Below are 25,416 nucleotides of genomic sequence, written 5' to 3' on the forward strand. Positions count from 1 at the left end.
TATAGAGAAGAGTATAGAGTCATATAGGAGCTGCAAGTTCTTATTGTCATCATTTTCAATATTGTTGACCCTCTCTGGCATGCTGCACCTTAAGAAGGATCTGTACATTTGGAGAAATGAGATATAAATAGATGGTGACAGAAACTGAGAACGGAGGCTGTTTGTGCTGATTAAGAACTCAGACCTTTCAGTCACATTGCCTGGGACTGAATTTTGACACCACCACTTACTATTTCTGTCACCTAGGTAGGTAGCTGAATCTTATGAGGCCTCAGTTTTATCACCTGTGAACTGGGAATGACAATACTGCTTGATAGGGTTTTTGTGAGGATTATGTGAAAGATATATATATATATATATATATGTATGTATATGTTAAGAAAAATGCACAGCACTTTCTAAGTGCCAATATAAATGGTGGCTATTGTCATTAATGTGTGCCTCACACCCTTAAAATGCCAAGCTGAGCCTCTGAGGGTGATATGGTTTGGCCGTGCCTCCAACCAAAATCTCATCTTGAGTTATAATCCCCAGGTGTCAAGGGGGAGACCAGGTGGAGGTAATTGAATCACAGGGGCAGTTTCTCCCATGCTGGGCTCATGATAATGAGTTCTCGTGAGATCTGAGGGTTTTATAAGTGGGTGGTAGTTCCTCCTGTGTTCATTTGCCTTCCTGCCACCCTGTGAAGAAGGTGCTTTGCTTCCCCCTCGCCATCCACCATGATTGTAAGTTTCCTGAGGCCTCCCCAGCTATGCTGAACTGTGAGTTAATTAAACCCCTTTCCTTTATAAGTTACCCAGTCTCAGGCAGTTCTTTATAAGTGCGTGAAAACAGACAAATACAGGCGGCTCCAGCACCTAGGTGTGGACACTCTTGGCAGCAGTCACCATTTCAGAAGTACCCCTCAGTCATCTCCTCTCCCTTACTGCAAAGAACTATTTTCTGTGTCCTTCAACCCCAGCAGCCTCATTAAAGACATGCCTGGAAGATAATCCAACCCCACAGGGATAGGGGAAAAAAAGCTAAGCATAAGAAAGTAAAATACCTGAGAAAAGATAATAGTTACCTGGATTAACTGCACATACACAAGTTCGCATGTGATTGCCCCAAATCATAAAAGGATAGGAAATCAGTTATTCTTCACTGCGAAAGATGCAGACAGGCCTCAGCCTTACCAACCCCCAACTCACAACGCCCTTTATCTGCTCCAGCTGCCTCAGCCCAGCCCAGGCCTTCCTACAGTCTCACTCCCCGGCTTTGCTGGGAATACCTGGGATCCTGTATTTCTCTCTTTCTGCTTCTTTGGCCAACACCTCAGACCCATCTTGCTTCTGTGATTTGTAACAAAGAAGGCCATTTACCCACTGCCTGCACAACGTTCACCTTAGGCTTGTTTCTCACTTAAATCCCAACTTGAAACTTGGATATCGTTTTTACAGAGAAGCTCCGTTTGTATTGATGGCTTTGTTCTACAATACTAACTTAGTAAATGCAAGCCAGACAGCAACAATATTAACGATATTTAAGATGCTAATATGTATTGAGAGCCTATGTTTAAGCAAACACTGCCCTAAATTCTTTCCATATATTAAATGATTTAATCTTAACAGTTCCATTTTACTCTCACAGCCAGGAGGGCCAGGATTTAAATTCAGGCAGGCTGGTTCCAAAACCAACAAACTGCTCAGATATAATCAGAGAATGCTTATAGTCAAGGAAGGTTCTGGGTTAATTAAAAGCAATAATTTTCCAGAAGAGAGCATTAAAAACACAAGATTTTATTAGAGATAACAGCTGTAGCAAGTCCTTTGGAAAGGACATAGATTTACTTCTACCTTTAAAAATTTTAATTTAGGCTTGTTTATCACTTGGTGACTCATGTTCAAGAGATTATGTTAAATTTGCAGGAGGCAAGTGAACGCTTACAAAGGAAATATTTAACCAGGTTAACAAATACCTGTTGATCACCCAATATAAAATTTTCATCAGGGAACATTAGACAAGTCTGTCTATTTATGGTTTCTAACTGAAGGATACCATGGAAGCTCTTTAGGAGTAGGATAAACACCTTTCTTCTGTTTTTACTCCTTGGTCCTCTCCTTAAGACATACAACCTAAGTTTGACAAGGTAGGTTTTTTACTGGTAAACCATATCTTTGATCTTTGGTTAACATTATTTAGTTCCTAAATGACTCCTAACATTCCACCTTATCCCTTCGTGTAAACTCACAGGAAATTATCTTCTAAGAGAATCAGGCACAAAATTGCATAACAGTCACTATGTCATCTAATAGACAAAAGCTACTAGCTTCCTGCTCAAAATGAACTTATTTCATTACAAACAATTGTCAATTTTATTTTGAGCATTAGTCTCTGGAAGATTGCATTTTAATGGAATTATTACCAGCTGGCATTAGTTCTTTTTGCATTCTAAAATAAAAACTGATGCCAAGAAAGACAGCGTCCCCTCTCTCCCAGCTTACATCATCTCTGAGCAGCAGAAACAGGCTCCAGAAAAGGCTTATGATTTTTCTTTTCCAGACACTATTTTTTAAAAGGCTTGTAGTTTTTCACTGGAACATGCTTGACTTAACTCAGAACTTAAAAGGAATATGGAAAACACCATTTATCTTGCCAAATTAAAATCTGAAGTTCTATGTCCAAATGTATATGTTGTATTTTACTGGGTACTAATACTCACCAGTTGAATCCTTTTACTCTTAAAACAACAAGTAGTAGGACATGGGGAATGTGGAAATGGTCCGAAAAGAAAGCCCCTCTAGAGGAGCAGATGGGCTGTGGTAGCCTAGAGAAGAGGAAGCAGGAAAGGGAAAGCGCAAGGAATGAAACCTTGGTCTTCCTATATTTAATGAGTGTACTTTACCTAGCCAGGCGCTGTGCTGAGTGCTTTCCAATTGTTACTTTATTTGATCTTCATCATCCTTCTGTGAGATGAGCACTGTCTTTTTGCCATTTAATAGTGAGACCCAGAGAGGTTGAGTGTTTTGACAAGGTCACACAGTAAACAGGTGACATTTAACATTAAACCCAGGGTGACTGCAGCAGGCATATATGAAGCTGTTGTGTAAGAGGACATAAGTTTCGGTTTCCCAATGTTATTGAGAGCAGTTTCAGAGGGATGGAGCTAAATACAACACAAACGAATTCTTTCTTTTTTCACTTTTTATTATGAAATAACATTGGGAAAAGGGCATAAAATATGTAATCCCATATCTTATTTTTTTATTTTTATTTTTTTTGAGAAAAAGTCTTGTTCTGTTGCCCAGGCCAGAATGCAGCGGCACAATGCCAGCTCACTGCAACCTCAGCCTCCCGGGTTCTAACAATTCTTGTGCCTCAGCCTCCCAAGTAGCTGGGACTACAGGCGTCCACCACCATGCCAGCTAATTGTTGCATTGTTAATAGAGATGGGGTTTTACCACATTGGGCAGGCTAGTCTTGAACTTCTGGCATCAAGAGATCCACCTGTCTTGGCCTCCCAAAGTGCTGGGATTACAGGTGTGAGCCACTACACCTGGCCAGATCTTGGTTTCTAATAAAGGGAGGCAAGGTTTCTCCTAGAATGGCTGATTCTAGGACTGGGACAGAAAATACACAAGATGAGCCTGGAGCATCTTGCAGTAAGTAAGTGCTCAAAAGAAAACACACAGGGTGATGGGAATATGTGAAAGGAATACAAGAGCCAACAGGAGAGCTCCCAATTGCCACAGCAACAAAATAATTAAAGTGGTATCATATTATAAATCACCCAAAGTATTAATATTCATGAGCTCATACTGACAAAAGTAAATGATATGTGTAAACAATAAATTAACAAATGGGGGAGAAGAGATACATCTTCTGTGCAAAAGAATTTCAAATAGGTAGATTCTTCATCCTCAAGGAGGTGCAACATAACTTCTCACTCCTTCGGAGTGATCTGGGCATGGTGACTTTTTTCCAGAGTAGAGTATGAAAATGAGTTAAAAGTAACAATAGTAAGTATACAGTGGCACATGACACACAGGGCCTCAGCCAGGTGATCAATGTCAATATCGTCAGGGAGAAGTCATGTTGGTTGGTAGGAGGTTCCCTCAATATGAAGTGATAAGAATTACACTTTACCTCTATGGTCTTCCTTCCCCAAATCCATAACCTGCATCTACTTCTGGGAAAAGTATCAGGCAAGTCCTAATTGAGGCACCTTCCACAAAATATGCGAGCAGTACTCCTCCAAACTGTCAAGAGCATCTAAAACAAGGAGAAACTGTCATAGTCAAGAGGAGCCTAAAGAGACCTCACAAGTAAATGTAATGGGCGACCCTGGAAGAGGAAAAAGGACACTAGGTAAAAACTAAGAAAATCTGAATAAAGTATGACCCTTAGAAATAATGTGTTAGGATTTGTTCATGAATTATGACACGTATACCAGACTAATGTAAGATATTAATAGGGAAAACTTTGTGTAAGGTATACTGTCTTTGCAATTTTCTATAAGTCTAAAACTATTCTAAAATAAACCGTTTATCAGAAAATATGTTTGAATAATCATCAAGTGAATGACTATAGCTAGCACCCAGGGTTAGAACATTGCCACCATTTCTAAACTTCTTATTTCCCTTCCCAATTATGTTACCAGCTTTCCCCTAGAAAAAAGCTATTACAAGTTTTACAACATCCTGTCTTTCTTTGTAGTTTTTCTACCCATAGGCATTCTTAAATAGTACAGTATAGTTTTGCCTGGTTTTGAAACCGACATTTACTTATATGTATGTATTCCTGTGTCACAAATACATGCCATATGCATTCTTGTGTGTCCTGCTTAAACTTTGTGGTGGTCTATGTAGTTGTTGTTTACTCATTTTCATTGCTGTACAGAATTACGTTGCATGAATACACCAAATTCTATGTATTTAGATACAAAATCAACTTTATTGTTGCTGGACTTTCGGTTGTTTCTGGTATGGGGCACTGAAATGGATTTTCTGACCATCAGATTTGTGAGACACTACAATTCAATATTTCTTTTTTTAAGAAAGAATATCCACTGTGTGGGGCAAGGAGGTAGGACCTGCTGTTTGAAAGCAAGAATGGTAATCTTATTCAGGGGCCACAGTCTAAACTGAGGAGCATCACCAAGCCCCATGCTACTGTTGTTGCCTCATCAGGAGGAGTAGGTGGCCCAAGTGTATCCTGAGCATGAGGGTCCTCTTTCCCAGAGACACGTGGAACAGCCTATACACCAGCTCCTTCACAGTTTTACCCACCACTTTGCTAGTAATGTCTGTGGACGAAACAGCAGAAACCTTTGTCTTACCTTTTCCTATGCTTTGTAAAGAATGAGACTCTTGGGCAGGTTCCTGTCAAGGTGGCCATGTAGAAAAGGAGCAATCCCTTGCCTTCACTGCTCCCTGATCCTCCTGGCTCAAATAATCCAGATTCCTGACTCAGTGGAGGGAACATGCTAAATTTTCTATGCAGACTAGCCTTTTCTGTGTACACCTGCACACACGCACACAATAAAAAATCTAAGGCTGAGTCCAGGAAAACTGTCTTGCTTATCTGGCCACCATTACCATATTTCCCAAGGAATGTCCTTTTAAAGATTTATTTATTTTTTATTTTTTGAGACAAGGTCTTGCTCTGTTGCCCAGGCTGGAGTGCAATGGTTCCATCTTAGCTCACTGTAGACTCCACCTCCTGGGCTCCGACAATCATCTCACCTGAGCTTCTTGAGTAGCTGGGACTATAGGCATGCCACCATACTCAGCTAACATTTGTATTTTTTGTAGAAATGGGGTCTCACCAGGTTGCCCAGCCTGGACTCAAACTTCTGGGCTCAAGAAATCTGCCTACTTTCCAAGGAGTATCTTTGAACTAATTGTACTTTATTTTTAACAGAGATACATCTCAAGCCAGCCTATTAAGTCTTGTTTTTTCCTATTTTAGCCCCAGTATATTCAGATCATGACTTTTGTTTATGATTTAATTGAATGCAAACAAGCCTAACAATGAAGATCCCAGGCTATAAAGTTAGACCAAAATCTCTCACCTTAGCTTGGCCTCTTCTGAGATGAGCTACCTTAAGCAAATTACTTTCCCTTTCCGAATCTCAGTTTCCTCATAGGTAGAAAAAGAATAATAAAACTTACCTTGCACATAGACTGAATTTAGTACAAAAATGTGCATAAAGTATTGAACACAGTTCCTGACACAAGCAGGAAAACTAATATGTAATGAAGATTATTATTGTTAAGAATAAAAATACAATAGGTCATCTAGTAGTTGCTTTCTTGTGCTTATGGTCAGATACCTTGCTAAAGATAATACAGTTATAAAGAATATTAGAATACAGTTGTAAAAAGTTACTCAAATTTTCCTTTTCTGAGATGGTGTCTCACTCTGTAGCCCAGGCTGGATTGCAATGGCACAATCTCGGCTCACTGCAACCTCCGCCTTCCAGGTTCAAGCAATTCTCCTGCCTCAGCCTCTCAAGTAGCTGGGACTACAGGCATACGCCACCATGCCTGGCTGATTTTTGTATTTTTAGTAGAGTTGGGGTTTCACTCTGTTGACCAGGCTGGTCTTGAACCACTGGCCTCAAGTGTTCCACCCTCCTCGGCCGCCCAAAGTGCTGGGGTTACAGGCATGAGCCACCACACCCAGCCTCAGTTATTAAAAGTTACTGCGTGCTATTTAGTATTTTGTATTTCCTATGCTAATTTGAATTCATAGTGAGATGAAAAATAAAGTCCAGTGTCAGTGAAAATGGCTTTGGGTTGTTCACACTTTTGATTATAAGACAAACCAAATTGGTCTCTTTTCTTCAGGTTTATAATTGGAGATTTGTTGGATTCAGACAGTGACATCTTTGAGCAATCCAAAGAATATGACTCTCATGGTTCAGAGGACTCACAGAAGGCCTTCGACCATGGGACGGAGCTCATCCCATGGTACGTGCTGTCCATCCAAGCCGACGTGCACCAGTTCCTGCTGCAGGGGGCCACGGTCATCCACTACGATCAGGACACACACCTCTCTGCCCGCTGCTTCCTCCAGCTTCAGCCCGACAACAGCACCTTGACCTGGGTAAAGCCCACAACTGCCTCCCTAGCCAGCACTAAAGCAAAACTTGGCGTACTTAATAACACAGCTGAGCCTGGAAAATTCCCACTCCTGGGCAATGCTGGGTTAAGTGGCCTGACAGAAGGGGTCTTGGATCTTTTTGCAGTGAAGGCTGTATACATGGGCCACCCTGGCATTGATATACACACTGTGTGTGTTCAGAACAAACTGGGTAGCATGTTTCTGTCAGAGACTGGCGTGACACTGCTCTATGGGCTTCAGACCACGGACAATAGATTATTGCACTTTGTGGCACCAAAGCACACAGCTAAAATGCTCTTCAGTGGATTGTTGGAACTCACTAGAGCTGTGAGAAAGATGAGGAAATTCCCTGACCAAAGACAGCAGTGGCTGCGGAAACAGTACGTCAGCCTCTATCAGGTAAGGGGCATAGCCGTCTGTCTTTCCTCGGTTAATACTCCAGAGCATACACTTGGCAACCAGACCACCAGGTTCGTGCTCCTAGCTCTGTCAGTTACTACCTGTGGTGACCTTGGGCAGCTTTTAATTAACCTCTTGGTACCCCAATCCCCTTTTCTATAAAATGGAAATGATAACAGTACCTGCTTCAGAGGTGGCTGTGAGAATTAATTGAGGCAGGCAGTGGCTCACGCCTATAATCCCAGCACTTTGGGAGGCCAAGATGGGCGGATCACCAGAGGTCAGGAGTTTAAGACCAGCCTGGTCAACATGGTGAAACTCCGTCCCTACTAAAAGTACAAAAATGTGCTGGGCATGATGGTACATGCCTATAATCCCAGCTACTCGATAGATTGAGGCAGGAGAATTGCTGGAACCCGGGATGCAGACGTTGCAGTGAGCCAGGATTGCACCACTGCATTCCACAACAGAGTCTCACTCTGTCGCAGAAAAAAAAAAAAAAAATGAGTTAATATGTGTAAAGCCACAGTATAATTCATATGTATAAAGAATAGTGTCTGCACTTATAGGAGGTCCTATTTGTATTTTGTATGAAATACATTTTACTTATTTTTTATAGTAAGTGAAAATGTTTCTGTTAACTGATTTCCTTGCAGATGTGAGAACTACCATGACCCTGGTCACTATTTGTATTTTGTATTATTTTTATATATTACATAAAAATAGTGACTAATGTCATGGTAGTTCTCACATCTGCAAAGAAACCAGTTAATATAAGCATTTTCACTTACTCAAGGTTCAGTGGAAAGCATTGTTATCTGAATATTTTTATGATTAGTAACTAGCTGATATATAGAAAACCATCCCTATTGAAACTGAAATCCTGGTTCATTTCTTAACATGCTATGTAACTTTTGGTGAGTTCTTTAATTTACTGCATATTCCTGCCTACTTGTAGAGGTTAGGGGTTAATTTCTTTAAGGTTGAAAAAAGCTTTCCCAAATGTGGGATAATTCTTATGTGGAGTTCTTCCTTACTAGGTTTGTAGTGACAGCAGCCCTTATTGGGCAGTTTTTCCATGGTCAGCTGCTTACATTGAGTGAGTTTGTCTTTCTTTAACCCTACGTTATCAAGTACTCTAACATGATACTTTTAGCGTGGCAGCAGGGCTGGGCTGAATGAGATAGAAGAGACAGGCATAACCAGAGTAGCATCCTTTGGGGAAAAAAGGGTACAGATTGCTTGCAAATTGAGTCTTAAATTCTGCAACCAGGTGACACTTGAAGTGTCATTGCCAAATGAGTTGTATCAAAGTATTCAGTTCTTCTTTGCTATGCTTTTCTATCTTCATGGCAAAAAGAAATATCTTTTGTACTATTGTCACAGCACAAATAGAACTACTACTTGAACTACTCAAATGGCTGATTTCATGTACTTTTCACAGTTCTAATGTGTTTCTGACAATTAAAAACATTTGTCACCCTGGGAAGTTAGACAAGGCACATGTAATGCCCCTTCTTTGTTCTTTCCCCACACCCATGACATGATTATGAGTAAAGACTATATCCTGAGTGACTACTAACCTGATTAATTGATTAATAATAAGCAGATAGGCCTGTGTACACAATTATCCTAATGTCACACAGCACAAAGACAGTTTTAACTTTTCTAAAATGGAAAACAAAATACCTTGCGCTGGCTCACACCTGTAATCCAGCACTTTGGGAGGCTGAGGTGGGTGGATCACCTGAGGTCAGGAGTTAGAGACCAGCCTGGCCAACATGGCAAACCCCCACCTCTACTAAAAATGCAAAAAAGTTAGGCGGGCTCCTGTACTCCCAAGTACTCAGGAGGCTAAGGCAGGAGAATTGCTTGAGCCTAGGAGGTGGAGGTTGCAGTGAGCCAAGATCGTGCCACTGTACTGTAGCCTAGGTGACAGAGAGACTCTGTCTCGAAGGAAGAAAGGAGGGAGGGAGGAAGGGAGGGAAAGACCTGCTTCCTTTGTACTCCACAGGCAGTTTTCAGTGGACTCAGCTAGGAAAAAAAAAAAAAAAAGGTCTTCAGGAGCTACTGTGAATGTCAATTTTTAATTATGATTATTTCTCAGCCTTCTAGAATGAGGAAAATCCACACATGGGCATACGACAGTGTTTGAGCTCAATTACAATCCCCCTCACAAAGTCTGTGTGGTTTAGTTGTTCCACGTGTCTCCTTCTCAAGCTTAGCATAGGTAACTGAATTAATACATAAGAGGTGCTTGGTTTCCCATTTACCCTAGCACTCTTCAGCTTTTATTGAAGGAGGCACCAGCTGAGACCATGAACAGCAGATGAAGAGGTAAGAGTTGCCGCTGGAACAGAGACCGAAGGGACCTGGAGAAGACTCAGTACTGCCCAGCTGCAAACACAGCTCCACCCTCCCTTGCCATTGCTGCACAGAACCAAGATATTGCAGTGTAAAGGCAAAACAGCTCATATTCCTCAACCACTTCTGAAATATAGGTGACGTTCTTTCTTGACATTGCTCTCTCTACATGAGCCATTTATGAAGTCAGGCAATGTGCCTTAGAAACAGACACTCAGGATTTCTTTCAAGAGAAAAAAGTGGGAAAGACCAATGGACTGATCCTTTTCTCATCATATAACCCAGTTCCCAAATTGGCTCGGGGATTACCAAAAAGATGCTTAGTACTCAGAGAACAAAAGGTCAAATCTTTTGTTAATGTTAAATGCTCTCTTGGTGATTTATAATACCTGTTAGAAAATTAAATTTTCTCAGATGCCCTAAAGTTTAAAAAAACATACATTTAAATTTATCTATAAGCTAAAGAAATTTGTGAAAAACTGTTTGGGTTTTTCCAAACTTCTATTAACAGCTCTATAACAGCATTTTTAAATCACTAGTTTGGGAAGTGCTTATATAGAAAATAATCTGTCTGACATTAGAATTTTTTATGTAGTAAATGTAAGTGAAGTTACTTTCTTTTTTTTTATTATACTTTAAGTTTTGGGGTACATGTGCAAATGCATGTTTGTTAGACATAGGTATATACGTGCCATGGTGGTTTGCTGCATCCATCACCCCATCATCTACATTACATATCTCTCCTAATGCTACCCCTCCTCTGTCCCCCTACCCCCTGACAGGCCCTGGTGTGTGAGGTTCCCCTCCCTGTGCCTGTGTTCTCACTGTTCAACACCCGCTTATGAGTCAGAACATGCAGTCTTTGGTTTTCAGTTCTTGTGACAGTTTGCTGAGAACGATGGTTTCATACTTGGCAAACTGACACAAGCTTTATCCATGTCCCTGCAAAGGATGTGAACTCATCACTTTTTATGGCTGCATAGTATTCCATGGTGTATATGTGCCACATTTTCTTTATCCAATCTATCGTTCATGATGGACATTTGGGTTGGTTACATGTCTTTGCTATTGTGAACATGCATGCATGTGTCTTTATAATAGAATGATTTATAATCCTTTGGATATATACCCAGTTTTGGGATCGCTGGATCAAATGGTATTTCTATTTCTAGATCTTTGAGGAATCACCACTCTGTCTTCCATAATGGTTGAACTAATTTGTACTCCCACCAATAGTGTAAAAGCATTCCTATTTCTCCACATCCTCTCCAGCATCTGTTGTCTCCTGATTTTTTAATGATCGCCATTCTAACTGGCATGAGATGGTATCTCAATGTGGTGTTGATTTGCATTTCTCTAATGACCAGTGATGATGAGCTTTTTTTCATGTTTGTTAGCTGCATAAATGTCTTCTTTTGAGAAGTGTCTGTTCATATCCTTCACCCACTTTTTGGTGGGGTTGTTTTTTTTCTTGTAAATTTAAGTTCTTTGTAGATTCTGGATATTAGCTCTTTGTCAGACGAGTAGATTGCAAAAAGTTTTTCCCATTCTCTTTGGTGCTGGTTCACTCTGATAGCTTCTTTTGCTGTACAGAAGCTCTTTAATTAGATCCCATTTGTCTTCTTTGGCTTTCGTTGCCATTGCATTTGGTGTTTTAGTCATGAAGTCCTTGCCCATCTCTGTGTCCTGAATGGTATTGCCTAAGTTTTCTTCTAGGGTTTTTATGATGTTAGGTCTTATGTTTAAATCTTTAATCCATCTGGAGTTAATTTTTGTAAAGGTGTAAGGAAGGGATCCAGTTTCAGCTTTCTGCATTTAGCTAGCCAGTTTTCTCATCCTCATTTATTAAATAGGGAATCCTTTCCGCATTGCTTGTTTTTGTCAGATTTGTCAAAGATCAGATGGTTGTAAATATGTGACGTTATTTCTGAGGCCTCTGTTCTGTTCCATTGGTCTGTATCTCTGCTTTGGTACCGGTATCATGCTCTTTTGATTACTGTAGGCTTGTAATCTAGTTTGAAATCAGGTAGTGTGATGCCTCCAGCTTTTTGTTTGTTTGTTTGTTTTGTTTTGTTTTTGCTTAGGATTGTCTTGGCTATGTGGGCTCTTTTTTGGTTCCATATGAAATTTAAGGTGGTTTTTTTCAATTCTGTGAAGAAAGTCAGTGGTAGTTTGATGGGGATAGCATTGAATCTATAAATTACTTTGGGCAGTATGGCCGTTTTCACAGTATTGATTCTTCCTAACCATGAGCATGGAATGTTTTTCTATCTGTTGTGTCCTCTCTTATTTCCTTGAACAGTGGTTTGTAGTTCTCCTGGAAGAGGTCCTTCACATCCCTTGTTAGTTGTATTCCTAGGTATTTTATTTTTGTAGCAATTGTGAGTGGGAGTTCACTCATGATTTGGCTCTCTGTTTGTCTGTTATTGGTGTATAGAAATGCTTGTGATTTTTGCACATGATTTTGTTTCCTGAGACTTTGCTGAAGTTGCCTATCAGTTTCAGGAGGTTTGGGGCTGAGACGATGGGGTCTTCTAGATATACAATCATGTCGTCTGCAAATAGAGACAATTTGACTTCCACTTTTCCTAACTGAATACGCTTTATTTCTTTTTCTTGCCTGGTTGCCCCGGCCAGAACTTCTAATACTACGTTGAATAGGAGCGGTGAGAGAGGGCATCCTTGTCTTGTGCCTGTTTTCAGAGTGAATGCTTCTAGTTTTGCCTATTCAGTATGATATTGGCTGTGTGTTTGTCATAAATAGCTCTTATTTTGAGATACATTCCATCAATACCAAGTTTACTGAGAGTTTTTAGCATAAAGTGCTGTTAAATTTTGTTGAAGGCCTTCTCTGCATCAACTGAGATAATCATGTGGGTTTTGTCTTTGGTTCTGTTTATGTGATGGATTACGTTTATAGACTTGCATATATGGAACCAGCCTTGCTTCATCAACCAGAGATGAAGCCAGCTTGATCATGACAGATAAACTTTTTGATGTGCTGTTGTATTCAGTTTGCCAGTATTTTATTGAGGATTTTCGCATCAGTGTTCATCATGCACGGATATTGGCCTGAAATTTTCTTTTTTGGTTGCGTCTCTGCCGGGTTTTGGTATCAGGATGATGTTGGTCTCATAAAATGAGTTAGGGAGGAGTCCCTCTTTTTCCATTGTTTGGAATAGTTTCAGAAGGAATGGTACCAGCTGCTCTTTGTACCTCTGGTAGAATTTGGCTGTGAACCTGTCTGATCCTGGACTTATTTATAAGTCCCTGACAGGCTGCTGTCTTTTTAAAGAGATGCCCTGATTAGCAAGAAGGAAATCTAGTGACAGTCTTCCGGCAGAGGCCTTGCTGAGCTCCCATGGTCTCCACCCAGTTGCTGTGTAAACTTCCCAGTGACTTTGCTTACACAGGCAAGGTTAAAACCGCCTACCCAAGCCTCAGCAATGGGAGACACCCCTCCCCCAACCAAGCTCAAACCTCCCAGGTCCAGGTCAGACTGCTGTGCTGGCTGCAAGAATTTCAAGCCAGTGGATCTTAGCTTTCTGGTCTTCATGGGGGTAGGACCTGCCAAGCCAGATCACTTGGCTCCCTGGCTTCAGCCCCCTTTTTCAGGGAAATGAGCGGTTCTGTCTCACTGCTGTTCTAGGCACCACTGGGGTATGAGAGAAAAAAAATGCTGTGGCTAAAATGGCCAACCAGGTTTGTGCTGGAAACCTGGGGCATTGGTGGTGTAGGCACCGAAGGGAATCTCCTGGTCTGCAGGTTGTGAAGACCGTGGGAAAAGCACAGTATCTGATCCAGAGTGCTGGAGTGTCAGGATAAGTCCCTAATGGCTTCACTTGACTAGGAGAGGGAGTTCTCTGGTCTCTTGCACTTCCCACGTGAGGTGATACCCCACACTGCTTTGGCTTGTCCTCCTTGGGCTGTACCTACTGTCTAACCAGTCCCAATGAGATGAACCTGGTACCTCAGTTGGAAATGCAGAGATCATTCACCTTGTGAGTCAACATCTCTGCACAGTTTACTTTCTTGGATTTTTCTATATTTTTCCTAGAAAATACAGAAAAATTCCTTATTTTCACTACAAATAAGTCCCTGACAGGCCGCTGCCTTTTTAAAGAGATGCCTTTTTAAAGTAATAAAAAATGTTATTACTTCTTTTGTGTTAACTCTTGTTACTACTTCCATCAGGAAAATCCAAGAAAGTAAACTGTGCATAGATGTTGATGTAGGGTATGGAGGAAAGACCAATATCTTGAGCTTTGGCTTAAGGTTATCATGGACAGAACTGATGACCCATAATCCTGGAAGGAGCTCTGGGAGGCTAAGAAAGCTAAATATGGGATTAATAGGTAACTATCTTTGGTTATAAGCAAACAAACAGATTCTGGCTATCTTCAGGGGAAAAAAGAGATTTGTTCAAAGGATATAGATTAGTTTAATGGTCTTCAAAATGTCACATTCAAAGATATGCCAAGAGGTAACAGTGCATGGATATTTTTTAAGGAATCTATTTTCTATTCTTCAACTTTGACATAAACAGTTTTCTAAAACTGAAAATGTGCCTTCACTCCTGGTAGTCCATCTCCCACATTAAAAAAAGAAGGTAGGCCGAGTGCAGCGGCTCATGGCTATAATTCAAGCACTTTGGGAGGCCAAGGCAGGTGGATCACTTGAGGCCAGGGGTTCGAGACCAGCCTGGCCAACATGGTGAAACCCCATCTCTACTAAAAATGCAAAAATTAGCTGGGTGTGGTGGTATGCACCTGTAATTCCAGATACTTGGGAGCTGAGGCAGGAGAATTGCTTGAACCTGGGAGGTGAAGGTTGCAGTGAGCCAAGATCATGCCACTGCACTCCAGCCTGGCAACAGAGGGAGACTGTCTCCAAGAAAAAAAAAAAAAAGTATATCCTTCATCCATCCCAAACAAGTATATTATTTTGTGTAAAACAAAAGAAAGATTTAAACTACATTTTACTTCCCAGAAAGCTTCCTTTAAAGAAAAGACTAAACAAAGGCATCCTTCCTTTTCCTTACCTAAACATATTTCTGTTAGTGGTAAAGTTTGGCCCATCTTGGGATGTTCTGAAATTAGAAAAATCAAAGCAATAGAGGTTAATGGTGCCAATTCTTTTACATGTAAACTGTAATGAGTCTACTAAGCTTTTAAAGATATGTTGGTTAAAATCCATAAATAAAAGTTTTACTCTTCTTTCTGATTCAGAGTATGTTATTCAAAAAGATAGTTAAAACCTATTCATTAGGTTTCATTCATGAAATGTTTATTCCAATTTGGAATCACTCCTAGTGACTTGTTAGCAGGGAGTCTCTTCAGCAGGTGAACTGATCTGTAATCATTTTCATTCTCTGTATCACTGCATTCAAGAACCCTGCTCCAGGAAGGGGATTCTGAATGGCTTATTAGGATCATATATCAATCATTGGTCAAAGGAGGATATTTCAGCTTGATTGACCTATCGAGACTGCATCCAGTGAAGAAGAGACAGTTAAAGTAAAATTGGGGTATGGTTAGAGATGGGAGAAATAGATCATGGACAGTCATGTCACAGTGTCCCACTGTAAGAGGTCACCAAAAGATTTATTTGTCAAGTACCCAAGTTATTCAGCATCCTGGGATCCACAGCAGGATACAGGAAGTGGGAATGCACAAGTCATAAAATCAGATAGTTATTGAACATTAATTAGGCTGAAGGAGCAAGCGCGCACACACACACACACACACACACACACACACACACGCACGCCTCTTGGTTCTTTGCATATGATCCGCAACAAAGCAAAATCTATTTATAAGCATTTCTTTGGAACTGCACAGGACAACCTGCCTTAAATGTTTTTGAAGAGTAAAGACAGTACATGGAAATTAATTTTTAAAGAGCCCTCTTATACAATGTGTGAAATAGCAATATCATCTTTAGCTCATATGCAACTTTTTGTGGTTTTATTAACTAATTTTCCTGATTTATGGGGAGAATCATTGACAATTGTTTAATTAATAGATCCCTGCTGTTACTTACAGGATGATATGCAGTGCTGCCTTAGAAACAGTGGCGACTGTGAACCATTGCCTGTCCCTTGAGTGTGTTGTTGCTGCTCACAGCATCCTAATATACATGGTGTTATGAGTACCATGGGCTCTCTATCTTTGGATTTCAGCCATTTAAGAGGATGGCAGCTCAACTATCTTAGGAGCTCCCCAGGGCCCTGCAAAAGGAAGTTCATGCATGCCACACACCCCTTATTTCAAGGCAGACTGTCCCAAGCATCAAACTAGGTGAAAACCTACCTGGTAGTAATGGACAAATACAACTTGATTTTACTTAGATTCATAACTTGCCTTACCTTCTAAGACCTCCAAGGCTTTAATTTGCAAAGTAAGTCTTAATGAATTTTCCAACAGTGGTAGTTCTGGAATTTAACCTTTGTAAATGGGATGGGAAGTTTTTGTTCCCCAGTGGATGTATTAAAGCATGTCACTGGAACTCAGCAGAGATGTCACCAGGACAACAGGAGACATGATGAAATTCCTGACAGTCTTGTGAGTTAATAAACAGAGCCACTTGGGTGGCCAGATCATTATTCTTCTGTGGCCGCCTGTGCTCTTCCACCTCTTGGAATTTTCTGGGAGCCATTAATATATTTACTTCCCCATTGCTTGGTGCTTCCTATCATGTTCACCATGTGGTTCTTTCACAGGAGGATGGACGGTATGAAGGCCCAACTTTGGCTCATGCTGTGGAGTTGTTTGGTGGCAGACGATGGAGTACTCGAAACCCCAGTCCTGGGACATCAGCAAAGAATGCTGAGAAGCCCAATATGCAGAGAAACAACACACTGGGCATAAGCACTACAAAGAAAAAGAAGAAAATCCTCATGAGGGTATAGTGTTATTTGTTTATTAAGCATCAAACTCATCTTCTAGGACTGTTGTATGGTGAACATCACCATAAACCTCTTTAGGTTGTTTGGGTTGAGGACAAAGTCAGTATAAAACAGAAGATGCAAGGACTTACCACACACCTCCTGGGTTCCAGGCTAGTGCCAAGAGCACCAAGGAAAAGACAAGGTCCATAGAAGGACATAGACATGTAAACAAACACAGTGCAAGCTAAAAAGGGACATCATTGAGTCATCCACAAAGTGTTGTGGGAGCAGAGAGATGGAAAATAGAGAGCTGAGGGGCAGACGTGGAAGGCTTCACAGAGCAGCTGACGTGCAGGTCTTGAAGAATGTGTAGGATTTTACCAGCCAAACAACATAGGAGAAAGTATCCCCAGCAGAGAAAACAGCATAAAGACATAAAAAATGGCTTGTTCAAGGAAGCACATGCCGTTATGGGTGGCTAGAGCATGAGCACACTGTGGACAAGGAAGGGCAGAAGAGAACAGAGATCACAGCGGCCCCAGATACTGCGTGTAGAACACAATGTAAAGTATATTAGCACTATGTATTATGAATTACATTATACAATATGAAATATCACTGTGAAGTGGTAATATATTTACTTCATGGCTATTTGTTAGTCTGTGTTGCTGTAAAGAAATACCTGAGGCTGGGTAATTTATAAAGGAAAGAAGTTTAATTGGCTCACAGTTCTGCAGGTGTACAGGAAGCATGATGCCAGCATCATCTTCTGGTGAGAACCTCAGGAAGCTTACAGTCACGGCAGAAGGTGAAGCAGGAGCCACCACATGACATGGAGAAAGTGGGAGCAAGAGAGAAGGGGAGAGGTGCCACACACTTTTTTTCTTTTAGAAACAGGATTTTGCTCTGTCACCCAGGCTGGAATGCAGTGGTGTGATCATGGCTCACTGCAGCTTTGAATTCCTGGCCTCATGCTATTCTCCTTCCTCAGCCTCCCAACTATTTGGGACCACAGGTGTGCATCACCATGCCTGGCTAATTTTTTTATTTTTTGTAGAGACAGGGTATCACTATGTTGCCCAGGCTGGTCTTGAACTCCTGGCCTTAAGCAATCCTCCTGCCTCAGACTCCCAAAGTGCTGGGATTACAGGCATGAGCCACCATACCCAGACAACACACTTTCAAATAACTAGATCTTGTATGAACTCAGCCAGAACTCACTCATCACCAAGAAAATGGTGCTCAGCCGTTCTTGAGGGATTCACCCCCATGATCCAAACACCTCCCACCAGGCCCCACCTCTAACATTGGGAATTATATTTCAACATGAGATTTGGAGGGGACACACATCCAAACCATACTATCTATCTAGAAAAAGTGCCATTCTTTGCTTATGGAGGCTTTGATGCTCATGTCAAACTTTATCTGCTTATTGGTTTTTTCTGTACACAGAGGTTCCAGAGGTTGTGTGCCTCCTCCTGTCTGCCTCCCTCCCCTGAGGAGTGCTGCTGTATAGTCAAGAACAAATGAGATAATATGGCATGAGAAATACTTAGGCAGCCTTAAAGTAGATCTTTACTGGTTTTACCAGGGAAAGGCAGTATCGAAGATGGGTAGGTCGGAAAATAGAGACCTACTTGAACTAAAGCTGTGGTGGGACAGAAATATAGGCTTGGAACTATCTTGAGCTTTGTGTTTCCAGGGTGAGAGTGGAGAGGCAACTGACGACGAGATGGCAACCCGAAAGGCCAAGATGCACAAAGAGTGTCGAAGCCGAAGTGGTTCTGATCCTCAAGACGTTAATGAACAAGAAGAATCGGGTAAAGTGGCATGTCTGCATCTGAGATTTTTGTTTTTTTAATTTTTATGGGAAAACAGCATACATTTGGTTTTAAATTGTGATTTTAGTATTGCAAACATTTCTAACAAAACTCTTTGTCCAAACCAGACAATGAAATCTAAGAGTTGCTTGTGCAAGCATGGTTTACTTGGAATAAAATTCTCATTAATTAACTTGCCATTACTGTTGGGGAATACTAGATATACATTGTGCAATTTGATGGATTAGACCAGTGATTCTCAACTTTTGCTACATATTAGAGCCTTTGAGAATATCTGGTTCGTCTGGCCACATCCAAGAATAACTTATTCAGATATTCTCTGGCTGGACCTGGATGTCTGTTTATGTTTGAAGCTTCCCAGGTGGTTCTAACCTATAGCCAGTTGAGACCCCCACGAGATTAGCCCATTAATAAAAATATTTTGGTGGTGCTTGTATAGAAAACAGCTGCATAGGTTGATTTGCTCAGACATCCAGAAGCCTCTCTGGTTTGTATCTGGTTCTGAGGGAGAATATAATCTGAGTCATTCTCTCTTTTCTGTCTTCCATCCTCACAGAGGCGAATGCCATCACTATCCCTCCAAACTCCCTCCCTTCCAGAAGAGCCCACTCTTTGACCACAACTGGGTCCCCCAACTTGGCTGCTGGGACGACGTCATCTCCCATCAGGCCAGTGTCCTCCCCTGTGCTGCCTTCTTCAAACAAGAGCCCGTCCAGGTGGGGCCTTAACATGATAAAACAGAAGCACCCTTCCCATGATTCCAGTTGTGTGGAAGGGTGTATCTTTACAGTTGTCTATGGAAAGACTGTCTCACATTTTGATGTATAGTTGAATTGAAAACTGAAAAATCCTCAAATTTTAAATGATCCCAATTTTCCCAATTTTGTACTCCTACCTTCTCATATTACTTCAAAGATCAGTAGCAGTAACGAAACCCAACCCATGATTCTCCAAATCTATGCTATCCAGTATACTAGCCACTAACTAGATGTGGGTATTTAAATTCAAATTTAAATTAATTAAAATTTTAAATTCAATTCTTCAGCCACAGCAGTGACATTTCCAGTGCTCTCTATCTGTATTCTTTGGGACAGTAACCATCAGCCACAAGTAACTGATGGTTACTGTCCTGAAGAGTACAGATAGAAAACATTTCCTTTTATCCTTGCAGAAAGTTATATTGGATAGCATTGCTCTAAATGAAGAAGAGAGAATAGATTGTTTTAATGTTAACTATTTGGCCCCTTTGCTAATTGATGAAATATATTTAATACTTTTCTCATATGTAAGTTACACATGCCTAGAGGAACGAATTCAAGTATCACAGCAAGTTGGATATGTTTAAATATAATTCTGAAGCTAGTATTATAATTATTTTATAAGGTCTATGCAAATTACATATTTGAAACAATACCCTCTCAGAAGAAGAAAAGATATTAAAATGGCAGACTTCCAAAGGGACAGAATGCCACTCCATCTCCCTGTATCCCACGTTAAAGTTTAAGAAATGTGTTTATCACACACACATACACACTCTCACACTCTCTCTCTCTCTCTCTGTCTCTCCCTCTCCCCCCCTTCCCCCTCCCCTTTCTCCCTCCTTCCCTCCCTTCTCCCTCTCCTTCCCTCCCTCCCTCTCCCTTTCCTTCCCTCCCTCCCTCCTTCCCCTCCCTCTCCCTCCCTCTCCCTCCCTCCCTCCCTGCCTGTCTCCCTTTCTGTCTCCCTCGCTCTCTCCCTCTCTCTCTCTCTCTCCCTCTCTCCCTCTCTCCCTCTCTCTGATAAGAATACTGGCTAGGCATGGTGGCTCTCATGTGTAATCCCAGCACTTTGGAAGGGCAGGGCAGGAGGATCATTTGAGCCCAGGAGTTTGAGACCAGCCTGAGCAACAGAGACCCCATCTCTACAAAAAAACAAAACAATTAGCTGGGTGTGCTGGTTCTCACCTGTGGTCCCAGCTACTCAGGAGGCTGAGGTGGAAGTATCACTTGAGCCTGGAAGGTTCCAGCTGCAGTGAGCCATGATCACTGCCATTGCACTCCAGCCTAAGCAAGAGAGTGAGAGCTTTTTTCAAAAAAAAAAAAAAAGGAAAAAAGAATCCGACAGCAAATTATCTTTTAAATAAAATAATTATTTCACAATGTGAGCGATGAACTTATAATACATTCAGATTCTATTATAGAATGTATTCTATAATACATTCAGATTCAATGGGTGAGCATGGGCCAAGGTTATACAGGAATTCTTTGTACCACTCTTGCAACTCTCCTGTAAATTTAGATTCATAACAAAACTAAAAGTTAGAAAAATCAGAATCCTGTTTATTATACTTTCAGCCTGTGAAATATCCTGGGTAAACAGCAAGGAACCTGGATTAAATGGCATTTCCTCTTTATTTCAGTCATTCATGAGCAGGAAAAGAAAGGACAGAGTAAGGGAGAAAAATATTTTAAAAGAGAAACTAGCATGCAAGATCAGAAGGCCAACCCCAGGAGGACAGGGGTCAGTACCCTCTCAAGTATTTTAAAACAGAAAGAAAACACAAGGCAGGAGCAGAAAAACTAGCTTGAATGCTGTTAAGGGAGGAATCTAGACTGAGTCCTAGGTCTGGTAGTGGGAAGAGGGGACAAATAGAGTTTCCTAGAGTCAAAGGGAAGTGGGTTCCTACAGACGGTAGCTGGGCCTGCAACCAGAAAGAAGCAAGACAGGAAATTTACTTTAGCTGCAAATGACAGGGTCACCTTTTTCTTCTCCCTGAACCTCTACCCTATGTTTCCTATACCACACTGGGGATCAACAACCTACAATGCCTAGAAAATGCTATAAAGCTATCAATTCATAGTACTCTTCCATTGCTGAAGGTGACCTTCAGATCTCAGCACAAATTAATTTTCCATGAGTGAACCTTGTTAGAAGGGTTGAGAGTAACTTTAATAGACTATATATTTTATATTTATAGTCTTAAGTATACTGCTTGTAGATTATATATTTAATATATATAAAATAGATTTTATTATGTTCTCTATACTTATATATTTGAAATATTTCAAAAAACCTTTTAAAATTCAAGACAAAACTAGATCCTGTTCACTAATTTGACTACAAACCATAATCAAAACATCTCTCATACCATTGTGTCAGGAAATCAGTATAGATAATAAAAACTGTTGTGAAACAGTAAGACTGAATTTCTAACTGAGTTGACTGATATTTCTACATTGAATAGATGCAGCCTTGGCAGGTGCAAATATCCTAGGCAAAGCTCACTTTTTTCCTTTATTTTTTTTTTTGATTTTTTAAAATTAGAGACAGTGCCTCACAATATTGGCCAGGCTGGTCTTGCACTCCTGGGCTCAAGCAATCTTCCCACCTCAGCCTTCAGAGTGCTGAGATCACAGGCATAAGCCACCACACCCAGCCCTTTCTATTCTTAACGTTTTCTGACTCACATTTTCTATTAATCTTTAAAAGCTCTTCTCTGTTTTCATCTAAGAACTGATTAGGAAAGGAATCAGACAAGACATAGATACACTCAAAACTTTCTTCTATGTGTTTCTATAACTTAGAATACAGAAAAGAACATGCATTATTCTCCACAGATTAAGAGTGGTAATTTGGGGCTCTTTTATAAAAAGACATTTTCAGAAACACTGAGTTATTTTGCCCATTGCTCTGCAATTTCAAAGAACTATTTTGATAGAGAAATATTAACATCATCCCTGGGCCCTTACTAAATAGACTAGAAACATCTTTTCTTTTTCTTATACAACATATTTTATTTCCTGCGATACAATATGGATTAGGAGAAGTAAAAAGAGTACCAGAAAATAGCTTCAACCTTAAATAACTTGCACTCACCCTTTGGCTCATATTGCTAATTGGAGAAAGCCTGGTGGGACAGAATCACAACGGTGGCTTGCCATTGTGCCCATGAAGGCCTTGTCTTTGTTGCAGTGCTTGGAGCAGTAGTAGCTGGCATGGGCGGATCAAAGGCGGCATGAAGGGATTTCAGAGCTTCATGGTTTCAGACAGCAACATGAGTTTTGTTGAATTTGTTGAGCTGTTCAAATCATTCAGGTACAGTGTATGTTTCCTTCTTATTCTTTCTTAGGCCCCCGTTTCTATAAAGATCCTCAATGTGAGTTGTCTTTCATTCCTCATTCAGTGTCCGGAGCCGCAAGGACCTGAAGGATCTGTTTGATGTCTATGCAGTGCCCTGCAACCGATCTGGCTCTGAGTCAGCCCCACTCTACACCAACCTCACAATTGATGAAAACACCAGCGATCTTCAGCCTGACCTAGGTTTGTTGAACCTTTTAGGATTTCCCTTTGGGACCTTTCTGTCTAAAACTTAAGGTCAGAGGTCCAATCACGCAAACTCTGAGCCTGTCCCACATGGTGTACTATTACTGCCATGTAGGGAAACACTTAGATAATTATTTCAAGGTGTCATCTGGTGTCGTGGGAGCAGGGGCCACTGGCATTTTAAGCAAAGAAATTCATCACTGTGTGGTTCTGCCCATGTATTCCAGGATATTTAACCAATAAAGCTCTCCAGTCATTCTGACAACCAAAAATCCTTTCCCAGTTGTGTTAGTCCATTTTCATGCTGCTGATAAAGACATAGACGAGACTGGGTAATTTATAAGGAAAAAGAAGTTTAATGGGCCCACAGTTCCATATGGCTGGGGAGTCCTCATAATCATGGCAGAAGGTGAAAGGCACGCCTCACATGGTAGTAGACAAGAAAAGAGAGGTTGTGCAGGGCATGCTCCCCTTTATAAAACCATCAGATCTCATGAGACTTATTCACTGTCATGAGAACATTTTTTGCATGAGAAAGACCCGCACCCATGATTCAATTACTTCCCACCAGGTCCCTCCCACAACACGTGGGAATTGTGGGAGCTACAATTCAAGATGAGATTTCAGTGGGAACACAGCCAAACCATATCACTGACTATTTCCAAATGCCTGCTAGGTATGTGGTATGTGTCACAGTGAAGAACTCCCAGTCTCTTCACTACCTACAGACAGATGGGTGCTCAATCACAGGGCAGTAGTCTCCTGCCCTTTGACAAGGAGAGTCTTCAGTGTCTTCCTCAGGCTACTTCTGTCGCAATGATTGTCCAGGATATTTGGTGTAAACCGGAATGTCTCAGTCTCCTATCCCACTCACCACCACCACCATTACTATCACCACCAATGCATTTTTCTTAACCACTCATGCATTTTAAGCCTATAATTTTCCTCCTCTGTTCTTGCTGGAAACTATAAACACAAACAGCAAAAACAAAAAAAACTTTCCTCTTTTATGTAGTTGCTTCATAATTTTTTATAAGCTTATGTTGTCCTTGAGCTAAGACTATTAACTATTGTTCAACTTCAGTCATAAAATCTGCAGAACTTTGGATTAGTCAAATAGTTGCATTTTTCAAAAATTATTAGACTTTTTGTTTATGTAATTTTTTTGTAGAGACAGGGTCTTGCTCTGTTGATCAGGCTGCTCTCAAAATCCTGGCCTCAAGCAATCCTCCTGCCTCAACTTCCCAAAGTGCAGGGATTTTAGGTATGAGCCTCCATGCCTGGCCTAGACTTTCTTTTTGGAGCAATTTTAGGTTTATGGGAAAACGAGTGGAAAGTACAGAGTTCCCATATACCGTCTTCCACTCTCCCACACACTTCCTTCTGTTAGTAATATCTGGCATTAGTGAGGTACATTTGATACAAATGAGTTAATATTGATCCATTATGATGAACGGAAGTCCAGTTTACATTAGGATTCACTCTTTGTGTTGTGCACTCTACGGATTTTGACAAATGTGAGATGACGTGTCCACCATTACAGTATCACACAGAATAGTTTCACTGCCCTGAAAATTCCCTGTGCTCCACTTTTCCATCCCCCCCACTTCCTCCCACCAAATCCCTGGCAACCACTGCTCTTTTTATCTCCATGTTTTTGCCTTTTCCAGAATAACATATAGTTGGAGTCATATAGTACATAGAGTTTTCAGACTGGCGTCTTTCACTTAACAATATGCATTTAAGTTTCCTTCCTTCATGGCTTTTTGCAGCTTGATAGCCCATTTCTTTTTACCTTGGATAATGTTCCATTTTGTGGAGGTACTAAAGTTTGTTTATCCATTCACCTACTGAGGTATATCTTGGTTGCCTCCAAGTTTTAGCAAGTATAAATAAAGCTGCTATAAACATTTGTTTGCAGGTTTCTGTGTGGGCATAAGTTTTTTCATCATTTGGGTAAATACTGAAGAGTGCAATTGCTCGATCATATGGTAAGCCTATGTTTAGCTCCATAAGAAACTGCCAGACTGTCTTCCAAAGTGGCTAAAATTTAAATGGCCATACAAAAGTTGGTGTGAATATGAAGCAATTGGTACACTGCAGGTGGGAATTAAAATGGTACAACCACTTTGGAAGACAGTGTGGCAGTTTCTTACTAAGCTAAACATATTTTATCCATGTGACCAGCAATTGCACTACTTGATATTTACCCAAACAAGTTGAAAATTTATGTTCACACAGAAATCTGCATACAAATGTTTATAGTTACACTTGTACATTACAGTAAAACTGTGATTTTAAGGGTACATCTTCAGTTTCTACGAACATAAAAATGTGGAAGTAGTTACTCCCAAAACCAAAGCCTGAATTTGGCCTGATGCTCCCAGTTGAATCTACATTTAGTTGCCATGTAATGCCAAAGCCGCATGGGATATCAAAAGATCATTAATGTAGCTCTGTCTTCATTTCCTTTTTTTTTTTTTTTTTCACCACAGGGACTAAGAGCACCCATGT

The 25,416-nt window shown here is 40.8% G+C and overlaps 1 protein-coding gene across 1 annotated transcript in view; it reads left to right on the forward strand.

Moving 5' to 3' along the window:
• The window catches only part of LOC108281689 (1-phosphatidylinositol 4,5-bisphosphate phosphodiesterase epsilon-1), a 143,792-nt gene that overhangs the window by 56,734 nt on the left and 61,642 nt on the right, over nt 1–25,416 (forward strand). The window contains exons 5-10 of the mRNA XM_017497371.1: nt 6,831–7,506; nt 16,592–16,774; nt 18,462–18,579; nt 19,157–19,316; nt 22,552–22,674; nt 22,763–22,899. Of these exons, the coding sequence (XP_017352860.1) occupies nt 6,831–7,506; nt 16,592–16,774; nt 18,462–18,579; nt 19,157–19,316; nt 22,552–22,674; nt 22,763–22,899 (1,397 nt within the window). The remainder of the gene's footprint in view (nt 1–6,830; nt 7,507–16,591; nt 16,775–18,461; nt 18,580–19,156; nt 19,317–22,551; nt 22,675–22,762; nt 22,900–25,416) is intronic.

Source organism: Cebus imitator, unplaced genomic scaffold (assembly GCF_001604975.1).
Source record: "Cebus imitator isolate Cc_AM_T3 unplaced genomic scaffold, Cebus_imitator-1.0 Scaffold230, whole genome shotgun sequence".
Classification (NCBI taxonomy): Eukaryota; Metazoa; Chordata; class Mammalia; order Primates; family Cebidae; genus Cebus; species Cebus imitator.